Source organism: Centropristis striata, chromosome 3 (genome assembly GCF_030273125.1).
Source record: "Centropristis striata isolate RG_2023a ecotype Rhode Island chromosome 3, C.striata_1.0, whole genome shotgun sequence".
NCBI classification, from domain to species: Eukaryota; Metazoa; Chordata; class Actinopteri; order Perciformes; family Serranidae; genus Centropristis; species Centropristis striata.
Genome location: NC_081519.1, coordinates 43,360,654 through 43,383,878, shown reverse-complemented (window position 1 = coordinate 43,383,878; position 23,225 = coordinate 43,360,654). Strand labels below are relative to the sequence as shown.

Genomic DNA, 23,225 nt, shown 5'->3' with positions numbered 1-23,225 from the left:
GTGAGTAAATTCATAAAACAGTTAAAGTTTTAGATGAGACAAATGCCATGTTTATCATATTTAACAAACTCTTTAACATTTGTTTTGTTTCCCTCTCAGGTCACATCTTAAAAAAGAGATCAGTGGAAGATATCCCAGGTGACCCCTGGTTTAGGGAAGACACTCTACCTGTCTCCTGGAGGACTGTATTATGTCAGGTTGTCCCCACATGTGAGTATCATTAAATATTATTGAATAAACTTAGAAATCTGTCAGATAATCTTGAATGATTATTAGCTACACCTGATAAAAGAGATTCAGTCAACAGTTCTGTTCACAGGTGCAGCTCGACAACCATCAGTCACAACACTTGATCAGACAAACGAATGGGCTCTGCTACAGTGTGAAGTTTATGGAGCTTCTCCAGAACCTTCAGTCGAGTGGCAGGACAGTTCTGGAAATAAAGTTCCTGCTAAAAAACCACAGGTCTCAGAAAAAGGAGGCAGATACATCCTCCAAACTATTGTGACCAAAACTGACAATTTCAGCTGTTTAGTCACTCAGGAGACGATCGACCATCAGACTCGTGCTACGATGTATGTGCATTTAAGTGGTAAGATTCCTTCAAGTCATATTTTTAAATTCAAATAATTTAATGTTTTATCTGTAAATGTGTGATCAGAGTGCACACAAAGTAAATAGTGATAAAAACTTCTGCACAAGTTAAACTGTTGCAAAAAGGAGTGAAAGAAAACATCACATCACAAAATAAACACTTAATAAGTTGTTTTTTTATTGTTTATGTTTACAGGTGCAGCTTCAAAACCATCAGTCACTATACTTGATTTTAAAAAAGACCAGGCGTTGCTGCAATGTGAAATTCATGGAGTTTCTCCAGAACCTTCAGTGGAGTGGAGGGACGGTTCTGGAAACGAAGTTCCTGCTAAAGAACCACTGGTCTCAGAGAGAGGAGGCGGCTACGACATCATCCTCCAAACTATTGTGACCAAAACTGACAACTATCACTGCGTGGTCCGTCAGGAGACGGTCCACCATCAGACCATTCATGTTTATATCGCAGGTAAGACTCTTCACAGGTTTGTTTTAGATTCTGCTCATTTATCCAATCTGTCCTGGCTCCACATGTAGAAAACTCCGCACATTAACACATTTAAGGCGGGAAAGCATTACCGCATTTCTACCATTAAAACCAGGGGGGCGCTGTTGCATTATTCTACCATCAAAGCCGGGAAAACGGATACGTCATTTTGTAGAATTTGTAGGTTTTTTTGCACAAAATGACCAAAAATGTCAAATTTTTTTTAAAAAAGACAAAAAATTACAAAAAAAAAGACACAAAATAACCAAAAAAGACACAAAATGCCTGAATCGAGGATGGGAGGCGAGGAGAGGAAAGGTATCGAGGAGAGGAGGAGAGGAAAGGTGTCAGGAAAGGAGGCGAGGAAAGGAATCAAGGAGAGGAGGTGAGGAAAGGAATGTAGGAGGTAGTAAGTTGATAGTAAATGAATCTTGTGGTTTCAGCAGCATGAACTCCTTCAGTTGTTCTTTGTGTCGACTGATGTTCAACCTGCTGTTGATGATTCACAGTTTCATTCTGAGACTCTGAAACTTTCTCTTCTCTTCCAGGCTCAAACATTGGATGGATCGTTGGTTTAGTGGTTTCTCTTGGTGTTATCGTCCTTCTAGTTGGGGTTGTCGTCATACAACACATCAGACTGAATCATCTTAAAGGTGAGTCTAACTAATGTTAATATCAACACATTAATCATCTTCTCTGTGTTTCTGTTTTCTGTTTTGTGGGATCAGGTCAGCTGTGATCTTCTCGTCTTCTTCTCATCTTGTTTTCTTCCTGCAGACGACAAGAAGAGACGACCGCTGGACGACTGCAGTCAGTCAGAGAAGCTGCAGTATTACTCAATGAAACTCAATGATCAGAATAATCATAAACACCAAATATTTCTATTACAGGTTGAACCATCAAAACTTCTCGGCTCAAATGATAATTCCTTAAAAACTAAATAGTTCAAATAACTTGCAGAGTGTGAAGAAATATTTTTTAAAATTTTGCATTGAAATGAATGGGATGGCCGAAAAAGAAATGAGCGAAAAAGAACAATAATTGGAGATTTTCAAACGTCTACTTCTCCGGCATAATTTCACCTAGAGACTCCATTTAAACTTTAAACAGTAGACACAAGTCTTGTGTATCAGTGTATTAATCCACGTTTCGATAGGTCATATAGTTTTTTATCAATCCCTGTTCAATGATCATGATCATTTTTGGAGAAATTCTGAGATTATAATGGGTGTGTATTGCACGGAATGTTCGTGTCACAGTGTGTGACATCATCGCCAGAGTGTAGAGGGAGAGAAAAAACTGTCAAAAAATTAATTTTAAAACTGCGCTCCAGGCCGCAAATTCCACTCTACAGAAATAATTTATACATAGAAACATATGAAAATTTGTCTTCTCGCTCACAATCCTCTGGTAAAGCTGTCAGAGTTATAGTTTGGGCGTAGGACGCACAGATGATCCACCAACACCACCAACAGCCTCATTGGGTCCCATATTAAAAACGCAGGAAGATTTATGAAAAAGGGAGATGTAACAGTTTTTTTAGATCGCTCTAACAAAGCTATTTCTTCATATTTCTTAAAAAGAAACATATGTAGAGGTTCAGGAAGAACTCAGGATGCTCAAAGTGAAGTCAGATCAATGATAGGTATTATGGTTTTGCCAAAAATGCTTTCTGTTCAAGGCCAGAAATTCCAGTCTGTCTACCTCTGGCTGCTGTCACTGTTCTGGAACATTGGCAGTTGGTGGCAGTTAATTCTGTTGATTGCTCTGGTTGCCTTTGATCTTTGATGTGATTACAGTTACAGATACACACACACACACACTCCTTTTCAAATAGTTGTAAAGGAATGCTTGTTGTAGATGTGCTCCTTGTATATTATATAGTATTATAACATTACTAGTATTAATTGTTATAAATCTCTGAAGTATCTCATCATAGTGTACACACACCGGCAGTAGCCCCCGTGGCCCTTTCAGAATTTCCCCCAGAGGAAATTTTCTAGTTGAACATTAAAACATCATCGTTCCATTTATTTTGTGATTCTGTTGGATCGTCTGATATTCTTTTTTGTTTAATTTATTATTTATTATTAAACAGGGACCTTAATATGTATTACTATCAGCCCTTCTCAATAAAAGCTGGAGCACATGTGAGTCCAGTGAGAGGAAGAAAAAAATCACTTAATTGTTGCTGTTGAGGTCGACTACAACTTCTTGCACTTTTTTCGTCACTTTTATTTTACATTATTTTGTTGTTAAACTGTTTAAACGAGCTTAAGTCAAATATTATGTGAGTGTTTTTATTCTGATCTTGTTTTTATATTGTCATTATTTGGGACGATCATGTTGTGTTTGTTTTTATTTGTTCAGGTGCTCAGCCAGAGTCTGTCAGGTACAGGTACACTCAGTGTCCACTTTATTAGGTACACCAGGCTAAAGCTAATGCTAACCGCTTCTCAGAGTGATTACTGTTGTTGACTGTGATGTTTGTTTATGTTGTTTACTGTTGATGCTCCTGCAGGTTTCATGTGATTTCATAATTTATATACAAACGTTTCAATAAATGTTCAATAATGTTTCCGTGTTCAAAATTTGATCAAACAAACAAAAGTGATTTTACTTCATTTAAAGATTTTTACTCGTAGTAGAGTATTTATGGGATTAGAACACTGACAAAAATTGCGCACTCGTAACGAGACCCGCGCGATCGCAAATCAAACATCCGCGGGCGCATATTGTTTTTTCGAGCGCTTTCAAATCACTCGCGAGCTATTTTGTGTCCTGCATCTCTGCTCCCTGGAGCAATATTGTAGCTTGCGAGGAGGAAAACACGATTTGCGCGCTCGCGGGTCCGCGCTCCTCTGTTCGCGCGTGACACTTTCACCTGCTCACGCGGGCCGAGTCTGCACCATAGGTCTGCACGCGCTCAGTTTGTTTTTTTTAGTGGGCGGTTTTTGTCAAACATCCAAGTTTAAGTTTTTTAAAAATAATTTAATAAGTTACTTTTATAATTTTCAGGGACAAATAATTACATCTAGAATATGAACAAAACATTTTTTTTTAAATAAAAAGATCCAAGTTACAAAAATCAGAGCGTTTTATCAGATTAATGTCAACGATGGAGGAAACAAAAGACAGCGCTGACAAACAAATTGGAGTACATTGCTCTGTGTGACATGTTGCAAACTTTCAGGTCAAGGCAACATATAGCACCAAATCACGTTCTTCAGGCATTCAGGGCTGTGAGATTTGTCCCGTTTGTCCCTGTGGAGCTGCCGTACCTTGCTGTCTAATCAGCGAAGTCGCTCAACCAATCATATTCGGTACAATGATGATTGGCATTCCCGCCCAGGCCCGCCCCCTTACTGACAAAAACCGCCCACTAAAAAAAACAAACTCGAGCGCGTGCAGACTCGGCCCGCGCGAGCAGGTGAAAGTGTCACGCGCGAACAGGCTCGCAGGCTACAATATTGCTCCAGGGAGCAGAGATGCAGGACACAAAATAGCTCGCGAGTGATTTGAAAGCGCTCGAAAAAACAATATGCGCCCGCGGATGTTTGATTTGCGATCGCGCTGGTCTCATTACGAGTGCGCGATTTTTGTCAGTGTTCTAATCCTATAAGTATTTTTATATGGTATTAGTACTTGTAAGACCCCAATTTAAACATAACTGTTTTTACAGTGTTATTAATACTTTAACTTGAGAAATATAAAGGGTCCAAACACTTCTTTCACCACTGAAAAAAATATTATGAGCTGAATAACATTAAGAAAAGTCAAGTGAGGAAAATGTAGTTTTATTTATTGTTGATGAAAAATTGTAAACAGTCAGGAACAAAGTGAAGGGAACAGTTGTGTGATTTTTACAGTATTATTATTTTAAACAAAGTAAATTGTAGTAAATATGACTTCCACTTTAAAATGTTTGTGTCAGTGAGTGTCCGGATGTGATGAGGTCATCCTGAGTGTAAGCGGGTGTTTTATTGTGAAGGTGTCACCGGAAGCAGCCGTTAAATGTCCGTTGGAGTAAAAACGGTTGTGTGATGTTTGATGGTGACTCTTGAACAAGCATGAAGCTGATTTCTGTCCTGTGTCTCTGTCTCCTGACTCTCTGTGGAAAAACGTCTGCTGATGAAAACGGTGAGAACATTAATATTTACACTCAAGTGTTTTATCTTTGAATGAAGTTTCTCTTCAGCATTTAGCTCCGTTTGGAACCAGTCCTGTGTAATCTATGTCTACTAATGATCAGGGATCGATATGTGCTGATCAGCTTTAATTACAGCCTCCTTCTGATCCATTACAGTCATCAGAGAGCTGCGCAGCATTTAGCGGGGCGTCTCCACCATAGACATCTATGAGAAAGTCTTTCTATATATATCTATGGTCTCCATCCTGCAGAGAAATGAGACGCTGTTTCCGAGCAACGCTTCAAAATAATTATAATAATATAATAACAAAGAATTAAAAATATATATGTAAATCATTATTATAGTATTATTAATAATAAATTAAACATAAGATATATTCTATACTATCTATCTTCTATTCTATGTATCTTATAGGCTAGAAACCTGTTTTCAATTCAGATTATTAATACAGAAAAGAATCAGCAATGATGATTTATTATAGAATAAACTTCTCAGCAGTATATAATGTGATTAAATGAGCTCCACCTTTATCAGCTGCTGCATTAAAGTGATAAACACAAGTCTTAGTCATGGGAGAGGCCTGCTGCAGACTCAAAATGTCTTTTTATTTAAGGTGGTATTTGTCCTGCACTTATATGTTATCATAAGCTCTGTCTATGTGATCATTTTACATATAATATGTGTTATAATAAAAACTAAGTTAGATAAAGGATGTTCCAAAAGAACAAGGAGTGTAGAAGGAGGAGAAGACTCTGGGTCACATGGTGTCATGTTCTCGGGTAAAACACATTAAAATCTGGTCTGCACCTGCAGAAAGGTTCAACAGGTGTTTTTTGGTCATTTTGTTTCTTTTTTAACTAATTTAGTTTTTTCTGTCATTTTGTGTCTTTTTGGGGTCATTTTGTATCTTTTTTTTTTTGTAATTTTGTGTCTTTTTAAAATAATTTTGTGTATTTTTTGGTCATTTTGTATCTTTTTTTGTTTGTAATTTTGTGTAATTTTTTTTTGTAATTTTGTGTCTTTATTGGTCATTTTGATACTGCCTCCAGCGGCCCCCAGGTAATTTGAGTTGGTCTCCATCCTGCAGAGAATTGCTGTTCCCGAGCAAAGCTTCAAGTCAAAGCTGATCACATCTGATCAATCATCTCTCATATTGATCACTGATATTAAATCTGACTGACGGCTGCTGGGAGGTTTTACTGATCAGGAAATAATTATAATAAATAATATTTATTATATAAATTTAAATAGAAAAATAGTATATCATATCTATATGATAGAAACCTGTTTTTAAATATAGATTATTAATGCAAAAAGGAATCAATAATGATGATTTATTATTGATGAAAGTACCTAGCTCTATATAAAGTGATTAAAATGAGCTCCAATATCAATAATTATAATTTAATAATATAATATACTGATGTTTGCTGTATCACCCAGCCCTACTAAAGACAAATCATATCTATAACCAGAGAAAGAGTCAGATGTTATGAATTATTAAGTGTGTGATGAGCCTGAGCCTGTGCTAAAAGAATTGTGTGTAAAAAAATAACACTAAGAAAATAATAATAATAATAATAACAAAGGATAATATTTTAGTATAAAACATGCAAATGTAAAAATAAATAATTGTAAAAATATCTATTTTTGGGGGACAATGTGAAAGAAATATCCTTGTTAAATCATAAGTTTATATTTTATCATTTCAATATGTCTTAACCTAAATATATTGCAAGTAAACGAAATGATTGATTCATATTTTTATTTTCCAGGACCAGTGGTAACATAAAAAACATAAATATAAAGAATAAAAAGTGAGGATAGAAAATTTAAATATTAATATTTTTTCTGTAAAAATATGTATTTTGGAGGACGATGCAAAATTTGTGAGGGCAACCTGCAAGAGAAGCAAAAAAACAGAAATGTTCTTGTCAAATCATAAGTGTTATTGGAATATACCAACAAACTTCATATTATTTATCTTCCATGGCCCAAAAAAGAAGAAGAAAAGAAATACAAAGAATAAAAAGTTAGGATACATTTTTTAAAAATGTATAAATAAATATATTTCAAAAATATGTATTCTGGAGGGTAATGTAAAAAGATGTATAGAAAGGTTCTAGTTCTTCCAACAAACTTCAGTATGTGTGTCTCACCTTAAATATTGTCATGTAAACAAAGGGATGACTTCCTGTTTGTATCTTCCAGGACCAGCAGGCGTCAGAGTGGTGGTGAAAGAAGACAGAGATGTTATTTTACCGTGTTCCCTCGACACAAAGGAGAACATTGAGTTGAAGCTGTTTGACTGGAAGAAAGCTGCTCAGAAAGATGAACGTCAGAAGGAGGTGTTCATGTACGACGCAGGCAGACATTACAACAACGGGAATGAGGGTCAGAGTGAGCAGTTCAAAGGTCGAGTGTCTCATTTTCCAGAAGAGCTGAAACACGGAAACGCCTCCATAACCATCAGAAACACAAAGGTGACTGACAGTGGAAACTACACCTGTGATTTTCCTCGTCTGAAGCCAAAAAGTCAAATATTCCACATTGAGCTTGTTGTTGGTGAGTGAATTCATAAAACAGTTAAAGTTTTAGATGAGACAAATGCTTTATCATATTTAACAAACTCTTTAACATTTGTTTTGTTTCCCTTTCAGGTCACATCTTAACCTCTTGAGGCTCATATTGATTATGTGTATTTCTGTCTCTTCATACCAGCACATTTTAATCTGTATAATACCAGAAACATGAGGAAATGATACATGTAAATTACATCTTTTAAAAACAAACACTCATTAGGTTTCATCAGGTGTGTTGATCTCACTTCAGACTCTGAAAGAGTTGAATTTGTAAAATATTAAAAAGGAAAAAATAGAAGTTTTCTTGTTCTTTTACTTTTATTTCATGTTTTGAATGCAGTAAGTTAGCCATATTAAGGGCCACCAGGCTGAAATTCACAGGATCTCTCCCTAAAATTGCCTTTGATATATGTACCAAATTTTAGTGTGATTGACAGAAGTGTCTGTGAGATATTTTAGAAAGTGCAGTACAGAGCATCTCCAGCAGAGGACTCCAGAGCTCTCTAAAACTTTAATAAAGTTACCAAATGATGATTAAAATCTTTTTATGATTCTGAGAAAATGTCCCTAAGTGTTAAATCTGTCTATAAAAAGATGTTTCTAATATTTAAATACAGATTTATATATTCATAATAATTGAATCAGGCCTCCATAAACATATAAATAAAGTTTCTCTGTTCTGTGGGTGTCCCACTACCACAGTAAGTCCAGCTGCATTAACTTCCATATATGGTCAGGCAGGTGATTTAATTGGCTACCAACTCACCGTGTTTTCAGGGTGCTGACTCACCATTGGCTGACAGCAGCTGTCAATAATACACACGTGGTAGTCACGCAGAGATGCTCTCCTCTGATTGGTTGATTGACTTAAAAGTCAAATAGTGACGTCACTTTAAGTGTCAGAAAGATGCGGATTGGTTTATTTGGTTCCCGGGCGTTTCCTGATGTCAGAGATACTGAACCTGATTGGTCAAATCTTTTGTCGAAACTTTAAATTAACTGAAAATAATTTGATTTGGAAGTTTGACGAGCGGCGCTGAAACTAAACGAGGGACACAATTTACTTTTATTCACGTTATTTTTTACTTCCGCTGAACTTCAACGAGGTAAATCTAATCGGTGGACTTTTGTTGTTTAAAACGAGCCGCTGTTTGTCTATAAATGTCTGTTTTTCCACCTATAAATACATTTTAACTGCGACTAGACATGATAGCAGCTAAGATGCTAAGTGTTTACTGCCGTAAAGTAAAACTCGACGGTTTTTATGTCGTAAATCCTAAAGTTAGATCGTTAAATCCGTTGAAAAAACGAAGTTTTAAGATTTCAAACGAGGTCTAAAATGTCTGTAGTGACTTCTACAGTCAGCATGAAAACATGTAGTTTATTTATTTATTCTGTTTTACTGTAAATCTCGGGTCGCCTGCAACCTCCGCGCTTTATAACATTAAAAGACAGATCAGAGGAAAAGATCCCAGGTGAGTCCTGGTTTAATGACGTCACTCTGTACCTGTCACCTGCATGAGGTCACAGGTCTGATATCTATTCTATACTATTTTTGTGAAGCTGTATATTACCGTGACAGATATTGACGAATAAACAGAATCATCAAAACATTTGGAGTTCTACTCATATCTTCCTATCAGACTCCAAACTATTCCTCTGATTTTAATAACCTTGATATGATATTCAAACTCACAGTATTAAAACTAAAAGTACTTGTTTTACCTTTCCCCCCTAAACCTCTAAATATATATATTTTTAAATCTGTAGTTTTATGAACTGAATCTAAAATCATAATCATCATATTTTATAAGATTTTTTTTGGATGCAAAAATCTTGATATGTGAAGTAACTAAAGGTCCCACATGAATGTAGTAAAAAAACAAACAAACAGGTGTAGTATTTAACTTGGAAATGTAGTGGGGTAAAAGTATTTTTTTTTTTTTAAAGTAGAGTTCCAGTAAAGCACAAGTATCTAGAAAACGTATAAATGTACTTGCAAAGTAATACTAACTAATTATAATTTTTAAACTATTGTGTGTTTGATACCAATAATGAACTAGTGTGACAATAACCCTTGTGTCATACTATTTCAGTTTTTACATATTCTATTATTTTAGCATCAGTAATATACACAATTTGTAGAAATTAGAAACGTTTTCCCATTTAATTATTGAACCAACAAGGAGCTAGGAATCAAAAAGATGAAAATACTGCTAAACCTAGCTCAATATTGAAACCAAATTTAATGAATTTACCACCATAACTTAATAAACAGGAGAAAACAACCAGAAAACCGTAAAAGATGGCGGTATTGTCAAACTTAATATCATGTCCTGTCAAACAATGCAGAGATGTGCAACCAAGGTTTATATTGAGCATTTCTGCTTCTCTCTGTGTCTCTTTGCATCGTTCTTAAACACTGTAATCCTCATGTACAAACTGGTAAAAAGAGAGAGGGCAACAAACAAACAACCCAGTATAAAACATTATGTCAAATCCTGTAAATGTTCCTTATACAGTAAGTTATAGTTCATCATGTGTTTACAGGTGCAGCTCCAGAACCGTATGTGACGTTACTGGAGGACACAAAGGACCAGGCGTTACTGCAGTGTTTTGTTAGAGGAGCTTCTCCAGAACCTTCAGTGGAGTGGAGGGACGGTTCTGGAAACAAAGTTCCTGCTGAAGAACCACAGGTCTCAGAGAGAGGAGGTCGTTTCTACATCACTCTCAATGCGACTGTGACAAAGACTGGAAACTATCACTGTTTAGTCACTCAGGAGACGATCCACCATCAGACTCGTGCTACAATTCATGTGTATTTCAATGGTAAGATTCCTCTCAGTCATATTTTTAAATCCAAATACTTGTAACTTTCTGTGTAAATGTGTGATCATTCATACTGAGACTTCATGTCATTAATCTGCAGAGATCAGAGGAAGAATGAGAGGAAGGAAATAATAGAAAGAACAAAATGTTTTGTTAAAGGAAACAACAAAGGCAGCAACATAAAAAAACGAAATAAATAAAAAATACTACTTTAGTAAAATGGAAAATATTGTCAACATATCAGAGAACAAATTCCACTTCAAGATAATTTATTGAGCTCAATAACTGGCATAAAAGTTTAAGAGTTGTTCAAACATTTTCACTGTAAATGTTTTTGTCCTGAGTCAGAAACTGTGTTTGTACTTTAAATGTTAACTAGAATTTTAGTGAAAGTAAAAAGTGTTGAAAGGTCTTTTCCTTGGAAAAATTTATATTTAATAAAAATTTGATGCCACACGGACAAAAATATTAAAAGGCTATAACACGACACTGAACGCAGATAAACAGAAATATCAATAAAGCAGAAAATTAGTCTTGAAAGTGTTTTCAAATATTGCATATTAATATTTTTGACAACACTATTCTGATGTTTTTCAATCAATCAAACTTTATTATTAGAGCAGATTTCATTCAGGTGAGTTCAGCTCAAAGTTCTTCACAGATGATCAACAAACTGAGAACAAGAGAAGAACAGAAAAAGACAAAAGAAATTTAGAAACTAGAGACCAATGCACAAAATATAGAAAGAAGATTTAAACAAATGTGATAAAAAAAACGAAACACTTGTAATTATAGTAAAACCAAGGGAAATGAAAAACCATAATACAAATTGGATAAAAAGACAAAATAAGAATAAATAAAATGCAATTAAATCTAAAAACTAATTAAAAAAAATACAAAGATTCATAAAGACACTATAGAAAAATAGATTAAAGATCATTGCACAAAATCAATTAAAAAAAGATAAAAATGTGATTAAAGAAAGAAAATTAAAGAAAATAACACTTTAACATACTAAATATAGTAAAACTAAGTGAAACAACAAAAATGATTAAAAATGACAAACAAGAATACGTAATAAAACAATAAAATGCTATTAAATATTGAAAAATATACCAAAAAAAATAATTACAAAAGAATCAATAATGCTAATAAATAAAATGTAATAAAAGACTAAATAAAATATAGATAAAACTGATGAAAAGACAAAGATGGATAACGTTTTAAAAAAGGATAAAAATGACAGAGAAATAACAAATAAAAGTAAATTATGTTAAATGTTACCAAGAAAATACAGTGAGATCAGTCAAAAACTAATATAAATAATGTTTTTATTGTTTATGTCTCCAGGTGCAGCTCCAGATATCGGAGGTAAGAGACTTCAGAGTTCTATTTTAATATTCTGATCATTTCCTGAATGTGTGGAGGCTCCACATGTATAAACTCTGCAGGTTAAAGAGTCAAAGTGTTGAGGTAAAGAGAGAAATGCTGCTTCTCTTTGTTTCTGTGTATTAGTGAAGCTGCAGCTGATTGTGTTTGATGAATCTGGATCATTGTGGAGCTGTGTGAACCAGCAGCAGCCTCATCTCCTCTCACACACTTTGTAAAGTCACTAAAATGTCTTTCTGGAGCCTTTTTCACATCAGAAAAGACTTTGAGCTTGACAAGAGCAGCAGAGTGTGGCTTCATTCCAGCTGAAGCAGCTGAACACGCTGCAGCTTCACCTTTTAACTTCTAGTTTCTACTTTACAACTTGATGTGATTCCTGTCACATTCATCCACTGCTGCTTTCATCTGAACTGGTTTAGATTAGTGAGTCTCCTCCATCCTCCAGGAGACACTTATCAAGTTCAACACTTTATTATACAACGGGAGTCACAAACACAGCAGGACCACTGAAATTAGTCTAAAAAAAGATCAAAAATACAGAAATAAAAGGTGAAATATCCTGTAAAGCTCCCAGTGTTTCTATGTTCAACAGCTCTTTAGTTTTTACATTCAGATAAAGAGGAAATGTTTAGTTTTATAACAACAGTCAGCTCTGAAAATGTGGATTTGTTGATAACAATCTAGTTAAAATAGTGATTAATTGAACAAGTCAGTGATGAAGCGTTTTTGACTTGTTCCTCTTTAAATCCATGAGAAATAAAAACCATAATAACTAGAGCGTTCATTCTTTCAGCAGCAGAAACCTGAGGCTTCTGTCTGTCACGTCGCCACGGCAACCGCTCATGATGACATCATCACGTCACGCTGTGGGCGGAGCTAATCTGTGTTATAAAGCGTGTTGGCGCCAGAGAGAAATATTCAATATTATGGTTTATTAACTTAAATAACCTTTTAGCTTCAGTTGTTCAGATTTTATTGATATGAAGAATTTAAAGAAACTCAAATAAACGACATCACAATAATCATAAACACCAAATATTTCTTTTACAGAGGAAACTATCAAATCAATTCTGCTCATAAAAATTAGGATTTCTCAAAAACTTATAAATTTAAACAGTTCAAATAACTTTCAGAGAATAAAGAAATATTTTGTTCATGTTTCTACATTTAGAAATATTTTGGATCAACATGTTTAAGAAAGATTTAGTAAGCTTTAATGACAAAATGTGTCAGATACATTTTTTAAATTTATGATCCAATTTCAATACTTTTATTAATTATTATGGTTTATTAACTTAAATAATATTTTAGCTTCAGTTGTTCAAATTTTATTGATGTAAAGAATTTGAAGAAACTCAAAGAAACGACATCACAATAATCATAAACACCAACGAGAGATTTAACTGTTTCTGCTGCAGAGTTCAAAGGTTAAAATAACGTCCCAGTGGCTCTCCGCTCCGCTGCAACATCAATCTGTAGCATTTCTATTTTCTCTGTGAGCTGCTGATGAACCGCGTCAAGCTCAACAGAGCAGATCGCACCAGACAGGAAATCAACGTAACTGCCCCCTTTCAAAATAAAACACAATACGCAGTTTAATCATTTATGACATAACACATTGTTTTTATAAGGATAGATGGTCAGATCAACAGATCTTCCACGTCGGAGAAGCTACGCTGCCGTTCCACGGCTGTAACGCGCCCAGTGGAAATCCCCAGTTAGAGGAAACAAAGTCTCATTTAGTTCATCTCCTGCTGCCTCGACTCCTCTCTCCTCGTCTCCTCCTCGCCTCCTTCACCTCCTATCTCCTTAGGGCGGGACTAAGACCAGAGGAGAGGAGGAGAGGGAAGGAATCAAGGAGAGGAGGCTAGGAAAGGAATGTAGGAGGTAGTAAGTTGATAGTAAATGAATCTTGTGGTTTCAGCAGCATGAACTCCTTCAGTTGTTCTTTGTGTCGACTGATGTTCAACCTGCTGTTGATGATTCACAGTTTCATTCTGAGACTCTGAAACTTTCTCTTCTCTTCCAGACTCAAACACTGGATGGATCGTTGCTGCTGCAGTTCTTGCTGTTGGTTTCATCGTTCTGGCTGTGGCTTTAGTTATACAACACATCAGACTGAATCGTCTTATAGGTCTTATAGGTAAGTCTAACTAATGTTTTTAGTCTGATCATATTCTCATCTTCTGTGTGTTTCTGGTGTTTTCTCCTCAGTGTGTTTTCTGTTTTGTGGGATCAGGTCAGCTGTGATCTCGTCGTCTTCTTCTCATCTTGTTTTCTTCCTGCAGACGACAAGAAGAGACGACCGCTGGACGACTGCAGTCAGTCAGAGAAGCTGCAGGATCCAGAAACTCCACGTGAGCTGTGAACAACATCTTTCCATGGTTTCAGCTTTGACCGCAGCTCTTTGAAGCAGCTCGTCTTCTTCTGCAGCGACTGGAGAATCGCCTCCATCTGCCCTTTATCTCCACACATTCACACAACAGTGGTGGAGGGAAACGCTCCTTACTTTGCTCTTTATTTAGCTGCTTTTAAGGGTCAATGGATGAAAACTTGACTTTTCAGTGATCAGAGAGTGAGGACGTTGTGAAGAACAAAACAAGACTTTTGTCTTCAGACGAGCTCCAACAACACGACGTAGAAACTAGTTTGTTTCTAACGTAACGCCTTTAAAATGCTCCACAACAGTTCAACACTAACAGTCTGTTAACTGTCATTTATTGATCAGACCTCACACTGTTTACATTTATCATGCTGGACTTTATTTATTCATCATTACAACAAGATTATTATTAATATAAAGTGCTGTATAAACATCTCCAGGTAGCAAATATTATCTGCTGCTTGGAGTTCTTAAAGGTCCAAAGTGAGACATGAACAGAAACATGAGACTTCACTGAACTGAAGGAAAACTAATGTCAACATTTTGAAGCTAAAGTCAAATATTATGAGAGTGTTTTTATTCTGATCTTGTTTTTATATTGTCATTATTTGTGACGATCATGTTGTGTTTGTTTTTATTTGTTCAGGTGCTCAGCCAGAGTCTGTCAGGTACAGGTACACTCAGTGTCCACTTTATTAGGTACACCAGGCTAAAGCTAATGCTAACAGCTTCTCAGAGTGTTTACTGTTGTTGACTGTGATGTTTGTTTATGTTGTTCACTGATGATGCTCCTGCACGTTTCATTTGATTTCACCACTTTTATGAAAACCTTTAAATAAAAAATGAAAAACATCAAACTATCTGATTGACTGATTTCCATTTTTAGTAACTTTACTCCATGACATCTCAGAGGTAAATATTAGTACTTTTACTGCTGTAAACTACATGAATAAGCAGGGTTGGGTCAGGCATCTCCTTTCTGGCTTCCCGCCTCTCATTTGAAGAGCCTTTGTGTTCTCTTGAGAAGTCCTTTGTGGAGACTTCAGAGCAAAAACACGACGTTGAAGATATTGACCCTGGTTATCGTAAACATGTGAGTGATGGGGTTGTTTCATTGGTGGGGAGTGAGGAAAAAGTCCCAGTCAAAATCCTAAGAGATTCTGGTGCACTGGACTCTTTCATTGTAACTTCTGTTTTGCCATTTTCAGCAGACACTGCCACTGGAGACTTTGTGTTGGTGAAAGGTATGGGGTTGAATGTGTTCCCAGTGCCTTTGCATCGGGTTGTCCTCGGTTCAGATCTAGTTAAAGGGGAGGTGTCGTTGGCTGTGCGCCCCGCTCTTCCAGTTCAGGGACTGCAGGTGATTTTGGGGAATGATCTGATTGATGGTCCATTTCCAGTGTCTTCTCCCTCACCGGTTGTTACCTCTTCTCCAGCTGTGGGCCAAGTGAAGGTTGAGTGTGATGACTATGAACAGATTTTCCCAGTGTGTGCGGTCACAAGATCACAGACGCTAGTCAAGAATGACTTAGTGGTAAAAGAAAAGAATGTTCCACATGTCCAATTTCCTTTACCTGCCTTTCCCTTCTCTGTCTCAAAAGCTGAACTGGTACAGGAGCAGCACGGAGATGCTGCTCTGACCGAGCTGTTCCAGCAGGTGCATCCAGTGGAGGAGATGGAGAGTGTGGCACACGGTTATTTCCTTGAAGATGACCTGTTGGTAAGGAAATGGTTGCCACAGGGCGAAAGGTTTGTTGGTGACGCCATTTTTCAGATTGTAGTTCCTTCTAAATTGAGAGATGGCATTTTGAAAACTGCTCATGATATGGGTGCGGGACATATGGGAGTTAGAAAGACCTATGACAAAGTTTTGCGATATTTTTATTGGCCTAGGCTGAAGAAAGATACATCTGCTTATATCAGAACATGCCATACTTGTCAGGTTACAGGTAAACCAAATCAGTGCATTAAGCCAGCCCCTTTGCGTCCCATATCAGTGGAAAATCAACCATTTGAACATTTGTTAATTGATTGTGTTGGCCCATTACCTAAGTCTAAGTCTGGATGTGTGTATCTTTTCACAGTGCTGTGTCAGACAACTCGTTATCCAGCTGCTTTTCCACTGCGTAACATAACAACCAAAGCAGTGCTGAAAGCTTTGACTCAGTTCATGTCTGTTTTTGGAATTCCCAAGGATGTTCAAAGCGATCAAGGAACCAATTTTACATCGGGGATGTTTGCAGATGTGTTGGGAAAGCTTCATGTAAAACATGTCCAGTCAACGGCTTATCATCCAGAGAGTCAGGGGGCCATCGAACGCTTTCATCAAACTCTCAAGTCACTTTTGTGTTCATATTGTACTGAGTTGGGTCATGACTGGGAGGAAGGACTGCCATGGTTGATGCTGGTGGCTCGAGAGGTCACACAAGAGAGCACTGGTTTTAGCCCAAATGACCTTGTGTTTGGACACACAGTTCGCGGTCCTTTGGCTGTGTTACATTCTGAGTGGAAGAAACCTCCTCCTCCAGAAGAATTAACAGGTTATGTAAATGGGTTCAAAAGACGACTGTATGAGTCAGTAAAAATGGCAAAACTGAATTTAGAGAAGGCCCAAGGTAAGATGAAGCGTCTGTATGATCGTCGGGCTGAAGTGCATGTCTTTTGCCCCGGAGATCAGGTTCTGGCCAGCCTCCCAGTTGTGGGTTCCCCGTTTCAGGCAAAGTTCGCAGGTCCTTATACAGTGGTTCGACAGGTTACAGATTTAAATTATCTGGTTTCCACTCCTGACAGGCGTAAGAAAACACAATTATGTCATGTAAATATGTTGAAACCCTATATTCCACGTGTTAATCAGGGGGAAGTGAAGCCGGTGGCTTTGGTGTCTTCTGTGGGGGGTGTGTCCTCTCCATCTTTGGATAGTGTAGAGGAGAAGATTGAGAGTCCAGATGTTGCTGTTTTGCAAGGTAGGCTTTCAAATTCAGAGTCCCTGAAAAATTTGGACAAGTTGTTGGGACATTTGCCGGCAGTGCAGGGGAAGGAGTTAAGTGATCTGATTTTGTCATTCCCTGTTTTGTTCTCAGATACTCCTTCAAGGACCCACCTCATAGAGCACGATATTGATGTGGGTGATGTTGCACCGATTCGTCAAAGGTTTTACCGGTTCCCTCAGGAGAAACAGTTTCAGCTGGAGGCAGAGGTGAAATACATGTTAGAGCACAAGATTGCTGAGCCATCCTGCTCTAGCTGGGCTTCCCCATGTGTGTTGGTTGGTAAACCTGATAAAACCTTTAGACCCTGCACTGATTTTCGAAAAGTAAACAACATCACAAAGCCAGACTCTTATCCACTTCCTCGCATGGAGGATTGTGTAGATCAGGTGGGTGCTGCGAAATATGTGAGCAAATTTGATCTCTTGAAGGGATACTGGCAGGTGCCCTTGTCAAAACGAGCTCAAGACATTGCTGCATTCATTACACCCTCAGGCCTCTACTCTTACACTGTCATGCCGTTTGGTTTGAGGAACGCTCCCGCTACGTTTCAGCGACTAATGAACAGAGTAGTAGCAGGTTTGAAGGGATGTGCAGTATATTTAGATGATGTTGTCATCTACAGTGAGACCTGGGCAGAACATGTTGATCAGATCCGTGCTCTGTTTGAACGTTTGGCTTGGGCCAACCTGACCATTAATATAGCAAAGTGTGAGTTTGCTCAAGGTACAGTGACTTATTTGGGAAAGGTGGTTGGTCAGGGTCAGGTGTGTCCTGTAAGAGCTAAAGTCATCGCCATTGACCAGTTTCCAACTCCCGCTACTAAGAAAGAGCTAATGCGGTTTCTGGGTATGGTAGGTTACTACCGAGGATTTTGTAAGAATTTCTCCACGGTAGTTGCACCTCTGACTAACCTCTTGAAAGCGAAGGTTAAATTTGACTGGTCCCCTCAGTGTGAACTTGCTTTTGTGAATGTCAAAAATCTCATTTCCTCTGCACCTGTCTTGGCAGCTCCCCGGCTAGGTGACCCCTTCCAGCTTCAGGTCGATGCCAGTAACCTGGGGGCTGGAGCAGCACTTCTACAAGCTGGTCCAGATGGTATTGAGCATCCAGTTGGGTTTTTCTCAAGGAAATTCAATTCTTATCAGTTGAATTATTCTATCGTTGAAAAGGAGGCCTTGGCCCTCATTTGGGCCCTGCAGCACTTTGAAGTGTATGTCGGTGGGGGGAGAACCCTTGTAGTTTATACTGATCACAAGTATAAACTACTCCTCTAACGTTCCTGCACTCATTACAGAATCTAAACCAGCGTCTGATGAGGTGGTGCTTGTTTTTGCAGCCCTTTAACCTTGATATCCGTCATATCAAGGGGTCGGAGAATATTGTTGCTGATGCACTGTCACGTGCTTAGTCTTATGTTATTTTGACAGTGTCCATTTATTCTTACAGCTGTGCTTTTTTGTTTTCCAGATCGGTTACCCCTTAGTATCTCAGAAGCCTATGGTTCTTCGTCTTTATGGGGGGGGATGTGACGGCCCCGTGCATCTGCCTGCTTCCCCTCAGTCCCTACCAGGAAGCAGTGGGCCGTCCTCAGCAGACCACGCCTCAGGGTGTGGTCTCATCTACAAAAGGCTGCCTGAGTCAGTCTTCTCCCTCTCTCCTGGCTGAGCAGCTGGCTGCTGTTCTGGCTGACGACCTGATTATCTCATCTACTCTCACACATATACCCACACATCCATCTACACTGACTCATACACACATGTTATGCTTCTTTTTGATCAATAAATATTGTAACTATCCTCAGAGCTCTGTGTCCCCTCTCTCCTTTGTTGCCATGTTTGGTATCAAGCGAGTTGAGTTTCTGAAATATTCTGATTTTTCTGTGAAAGAGGAAAAACCGCAGCTACTTCATAAAGTAATTAATGTTTCAATTAAACTATCAATAGTAAGATATTTTAATTAAACCACCGCTGGAGGAGAAAAAGTACACGGAACAATGTTAGCTTAAATGGAGCTAGCAGGAGAGCTAACCGCCGCGGCCGATTCGACAGTCACCATGACAACCGCAACAACTGAGTCAGCTCGGCTTCTTCACACACACACACACTATTTTATATTCATACATAACAGCTACTCACAGTGTTTACTGTTGTTGACTGTCATGTTTGTTTATGTTGTTTACTGTTGATGCTCCTGCAGGTTTCATGTGATTTCATCATTTATTTTCAAGCATTTCAATAAAAGAATAAGAAACCAAATCATGTTGTGACTGTTTTTAATGTTTCCTTGTTCAAAGTTTGATCAAACAAACAAAAGTGATTTTACTTCATTTGAAGATTTGTACTTGTAGTAGAGTATTTTTACAGTGTTATTATACTTTAACTTAAGAAATATAAAGAGTCTGAACAATTCTTTCACCACTGAAAAAAATATTATGAGCTGAATATCATTAAGAAAAGTCAAGTGAGGAAAATTTAGTTTTATTTGTTGTTGATGAAAAATTGTAAACAGTCATGAACAAAGTGAAGGGAACAGTTGTGTGATTTTTACAGTATTATTATTTTAAACAAAGTAAATTGTAGTAAATATGACTTCCACTTTAAAATGTTTGTGTCAGTGAGTGTCCGGATGTGATGAGGTCATCCTGAGTGTAAGCGGGTGTTTTATTGTGAAGGTGTGACCGGAAGCAGCCGTTAAATGTCCGTTGGAGTAAAAACGGTTGTGTGATGTTTGATGGTGACTCTTGAACCAGCATGAAGCTGATTTCTGTCCTGTGTCTCTGTCTCCTGACTCTCTGTGGAAAAACGTCTGCTGATGAAAACGGTGAGAACATTAATATTTACACTCAAGTGTTTTATCTTTGAATGAAGTTTCTCTTCAGCATTTAGCTCCGTTTGGAACCAGTCCTGTGTAATCTATGTCTACTAATGATCAGGGATCGATATGTGCTGATCAGCTTTAATTACAGCCTCCTTCTGATCCATTACAGTCATCAGAGAGCTGCGCAGCATTTAGCGGGGCGTCTCCCCCATAGACATCTATGAGAAAGTCTTTCTATATATATCTATGGTCTCCATCCTGCAGAGAAATGAGACGCTGTTTCCGAGCAAAGCTTCAAGTCAAAGCTGATCACATCTGATCAATCATCTCTCATATTGATCACTCATATTAAATCTGGCTAACGGCTGCTGGGAGGTTTTACTGAGAAGAGAATAATTAAAATGATAACAAATAATTAAATAAATATGTAACTCGTCATAGTATTATTATTAAAACATAAAGATGTGTTATATAATATCTATCATCTATTCTATATATTTTATAGGCTAGTAACCTGTTTTTAATTCAGATTATTAATACAAAAAAGAATCAACAATGATGATTTATGATAGAGTAAACTTCTCTGCAGTATATAATGTGATTAAATGAGCTCCACCTTTATCAGCTGCTGCATTAAAGTGATAAACACAAGCCTTAGTCATGGGAGAGGCCTGCTGCAGATTTACTGAGAAGGGAATAATTAAAATAAATAATATTTATTACATAAATTTAAATAGAAAAATAGTATATCATATATATGTGATAGAAACCTGTTTTTTTAATATAAATTATTAATGCAAAAAGGAATCAATAATGATGATCTATTATTGATGAAAGTACCTAGCTCTATATAAAGTGATTAAAATGAGCTCCAATATCAATAATTATAATTTAATAACATAATATACTGATGTTTGCTGTATCACCCAGCCCTACTAAAGACAAATCATATCTATAACCAGAGGAAGAGTCAGATGTTGTGAATTATTAATAATTGTGGGATGAGCCTGAACCTGTGCTAAAAGAATTGTGTGTAAAAAAAATAACACTAAGAAAATAATAATAATAATAATAATAATAATAATAATAATAAAGGATAAGATCTTCATATAAAAGATGCAAATGTAAAAATAAATAAATTGTAAAAATGTCTATTTTTGGGGTACAATGTGCAAAAAAATATCCTTGTTAAATCATAAGTTTATATTTTATCATAACAATATATTTCAATATGTCTTAACCTAAATATATTGCAAGCAAACAAAATTATTTATTCATATTTTTATTTTCCAGGACCAGTGGTAACGAAAAGAGGAAAATAAGAAATAAAAAAACATAAATATAAAGAATAAAAAGTGAGGATAGAAAATTTAAATATTAATATTTTTTCTGTAAAAATATGTTTTTTGGAGGACGATGCAAAAATATTTTGTGAGCACAACCTGCAAGAGAGGCAAACAAACAGAAATGTTCTTGTCAAATCATAAGTTTTATTGGAATATACCAACAAACTTCATATTCTTTACCTTCCAGGGCCAGCAGTCGTTAATTTTGTGGTGAAAAGAAGATAAGACAAAAAAAAAACCCAGAAATATAAAGGATAAAAATTTAGGATGAAAAAATTTGAATGTATAAATAAATACATTTTAAAAATATGTATTCTGGAGGGTAATGCAAAATATTTTTTGGAGCAACGTGCACAAACAACAAAGATGTATAGAAAGGTTCTAGTTGTTCCAACAAACTTCAGTATGTGTGTCTCACCTTAAATATTGTCATGTAAACAAAGGGATGACTTCCTGTTTGTATCTTCCAGGACCAGCAGGCGTCAGAGTGGTGGTGAAAGAAGACAGAGATGTTATTTTACCGTGTTCCCTCGACACAAAGGAGAACATTGAGTTGAAGCTGTTTGACTGGAAGAAAGCTGCTCAGAAAGATGAACGTCAGAAGGAGGTGTTCATGTACGACGCAGGCAGACATTACAACAACGGGAATGAGGGTCAGAGTGAGCAGTTCAAAGGTCGAGTGTCTCATTTTCCAGAAGAGCTGAAACACGGAAACGCCTCCATAACCATCAGAAACACAAAGGTGACTGACAGTGGAAACTACACCTGTGATTTTCCTCGTCTGAAGCCAAAAAGACAAATATTCCACATTGAGCTTGTTGTTGGTGAGTGAATTCATAAAACAGTTAAAGTTTTAGATGAGACAAATGCCATGTTTATCATATTTAACAAACTCTTTAACATTTGTTTTGTTTCCCTTTCAGGTCACATCTTAACCTCTTGAGGCTCATATTGATTATGTGTATTTCTGTCTCTTAATACCAGCACATTTTAAACTGTTTAATACCAGAAACATGAGGAAATGATACATGTAAATTACATCATTAAAAAACAAACACTCATTAGGTTTCATCAGGTGTGTTGATCTCACTTCAGACTCTGAAAGAGTTGAATTTGTAAAATATTAAAAAGCGAAAAATAGAAGTTTTCTTGTTCTTTTACTTTTATTTCATATTTTAAATACAGTAAGTCAGTCATAATAAAGGCCACCAGGCTGAAATTCACAGGATCTCTTCCTCAAATTGTCTTTAATATCTGTACCAAATTTTAGTTTGATTGACAGAAGTGTCTGTGAGATATTTTAGAAAGTGCAGTACAGAGCATCTCCAGCAGAGGACTCCAGAGCTCTCTAAAACTTTAATAAAGTTACCAAATGATGATTAAAATCTCTTTATGATTCTGAGAAAATGTCCCTAAGTGTTAAATCTGTCTATAAAAAGATGTTTTTAATGTTTGAATACAGATTTATATATTCATAATCATTGATTCAGGCCTCAATAAACATATAAATAAAGTTTCTCTGTTCTGTGGGTGTCCCACTACCACAGTAAGTCCAGCTGCATTAACTTCCATATATGGTCAGGCAGGTGATTTAATTGGCTACCAACTCACCGTGTTTTCAGGGTGCTGACTCACCATTGGCTGACAGCAGCTGTCAATA

General features: G+C 36.8%; 3 protein-coding genes across 7 annotated transcripts in view; all 3 read left to right on the top strand.

The window, feature by feature from the left end:
* Positions 1-23,225, top strand: part of LOC131969160 (CD276 antigen homolog) — a 35,371-nt gene that overhangs the window by 3,630 nt on the left and 8,516 nt on the right. Inside the window, exons 3-7 of one of the 5 annotated variants that reach the window (XM_059330336.1) lie at positions 100-210; positions 320-592; positions 791-1,060; positions 11,991-12,011; positions 14,318-14,571. In XM_059330336.1, coding sequence (XP_059186319.1) covers positions 100-210; positions 320-592; positions 791-1,060; positions 11,991-12,011; positions 14,318-14,397 — 755 coding nt within the window. In that variant the 3' untranslated portion in view covers positions 14,398-14,571. Of the gene's footprint in view, positions 1-99; positions 211-319; positions 593-790; positions 1,061-1,626; positions 1,732-1,855; positions 3,655-11,990; positions 12,012-12,155; positions 13,498-14,317; positions 14,572-23,225 lie in introns of those variants that run through there. The other 4 variants (XM_059330334.1, XM_059330335.1, XM_059330332.1 and 1 more) reach the window with 4 other exon arrangements.
* LOC131969166 (CD276 antigen homolog) lies at positions 5,055-8,109 on the top strand. Its single transcript, XM_059330343.1, has 3 exons — positions 5,055-5,218; positions 7,441-7,794; positions 7,890-8,109. The coding sequence occupies exons 1-3, from the start codon at positions 5,149-5,151 to the stop codon at positions 7,907-7,909; spliced, it is 444 nt and encodes a 147-aa protein (XP_059186326.1). The 5' UTR covers positions 5,055-5,148; the 3' UTR covers positions 7,910-8,109.
* Positions 20,066-22,708, top strand: LOC131969167 (CD276 antigen homolog). Its single transcript, XM_059330344.1, has 3 exons — positions 20,066-20,222; positions 22,036-22,389; positions 22,489-22,708. Exons 1-3 carry the CDS (start codon positions 20,153-20,155, stop codon positions 22,506-22,508), a joined length of 444 nt encoding a protein of 147 aa, XP_059186327.1. The 5' UTR covers positions 20,066-20,152; the 3' UTR covers positions 22,509-22,708.

Coding starts and splice junctions, on each gene's coding strand:
- LOC131969166 (XM_059330343.1), top strand. CDS start 5,149: ATGAAGCTGATTTCTGTCCTGTGTCTCTGTCTCCTGACTCTCTGTGGA. Junction 5,219..7,440: donor AACGTCTGCTGATGAAAACG/GTGAGAACATTA, acceptor TGTATCTTCCAG/GACCAGCAGGCGTCAGAGTG. Junction 7,795..7,889: donor CCACATTGAGCTTGTTGTTG/GTGAGTGAATTC, acceptor TTTCCCTTTCAG/GTCACATCTTAACCTCTTGA.
- LOC131969167 (XM_059330344.1), top strand. CDS start 20,153: ATGAAGCTGATTTCTGTCCTGTGTCTCTGTCTCCTGACTCTCTGTGGA. Junction 20,223..22,035: donor AACGTCTGCTGATGAAAACG/GTGAGAACATTA, acceptor TGTATCTTCCAG/GACCAGCAGGCGTCAGAGTG. Junction 22,390..22,488: donor CCACATTGAGCTTGTTGTTG/GTGAGTGAATTC, acceptor TTTCCCTTTCAG/GTCACATCTTAACCTCTTGA.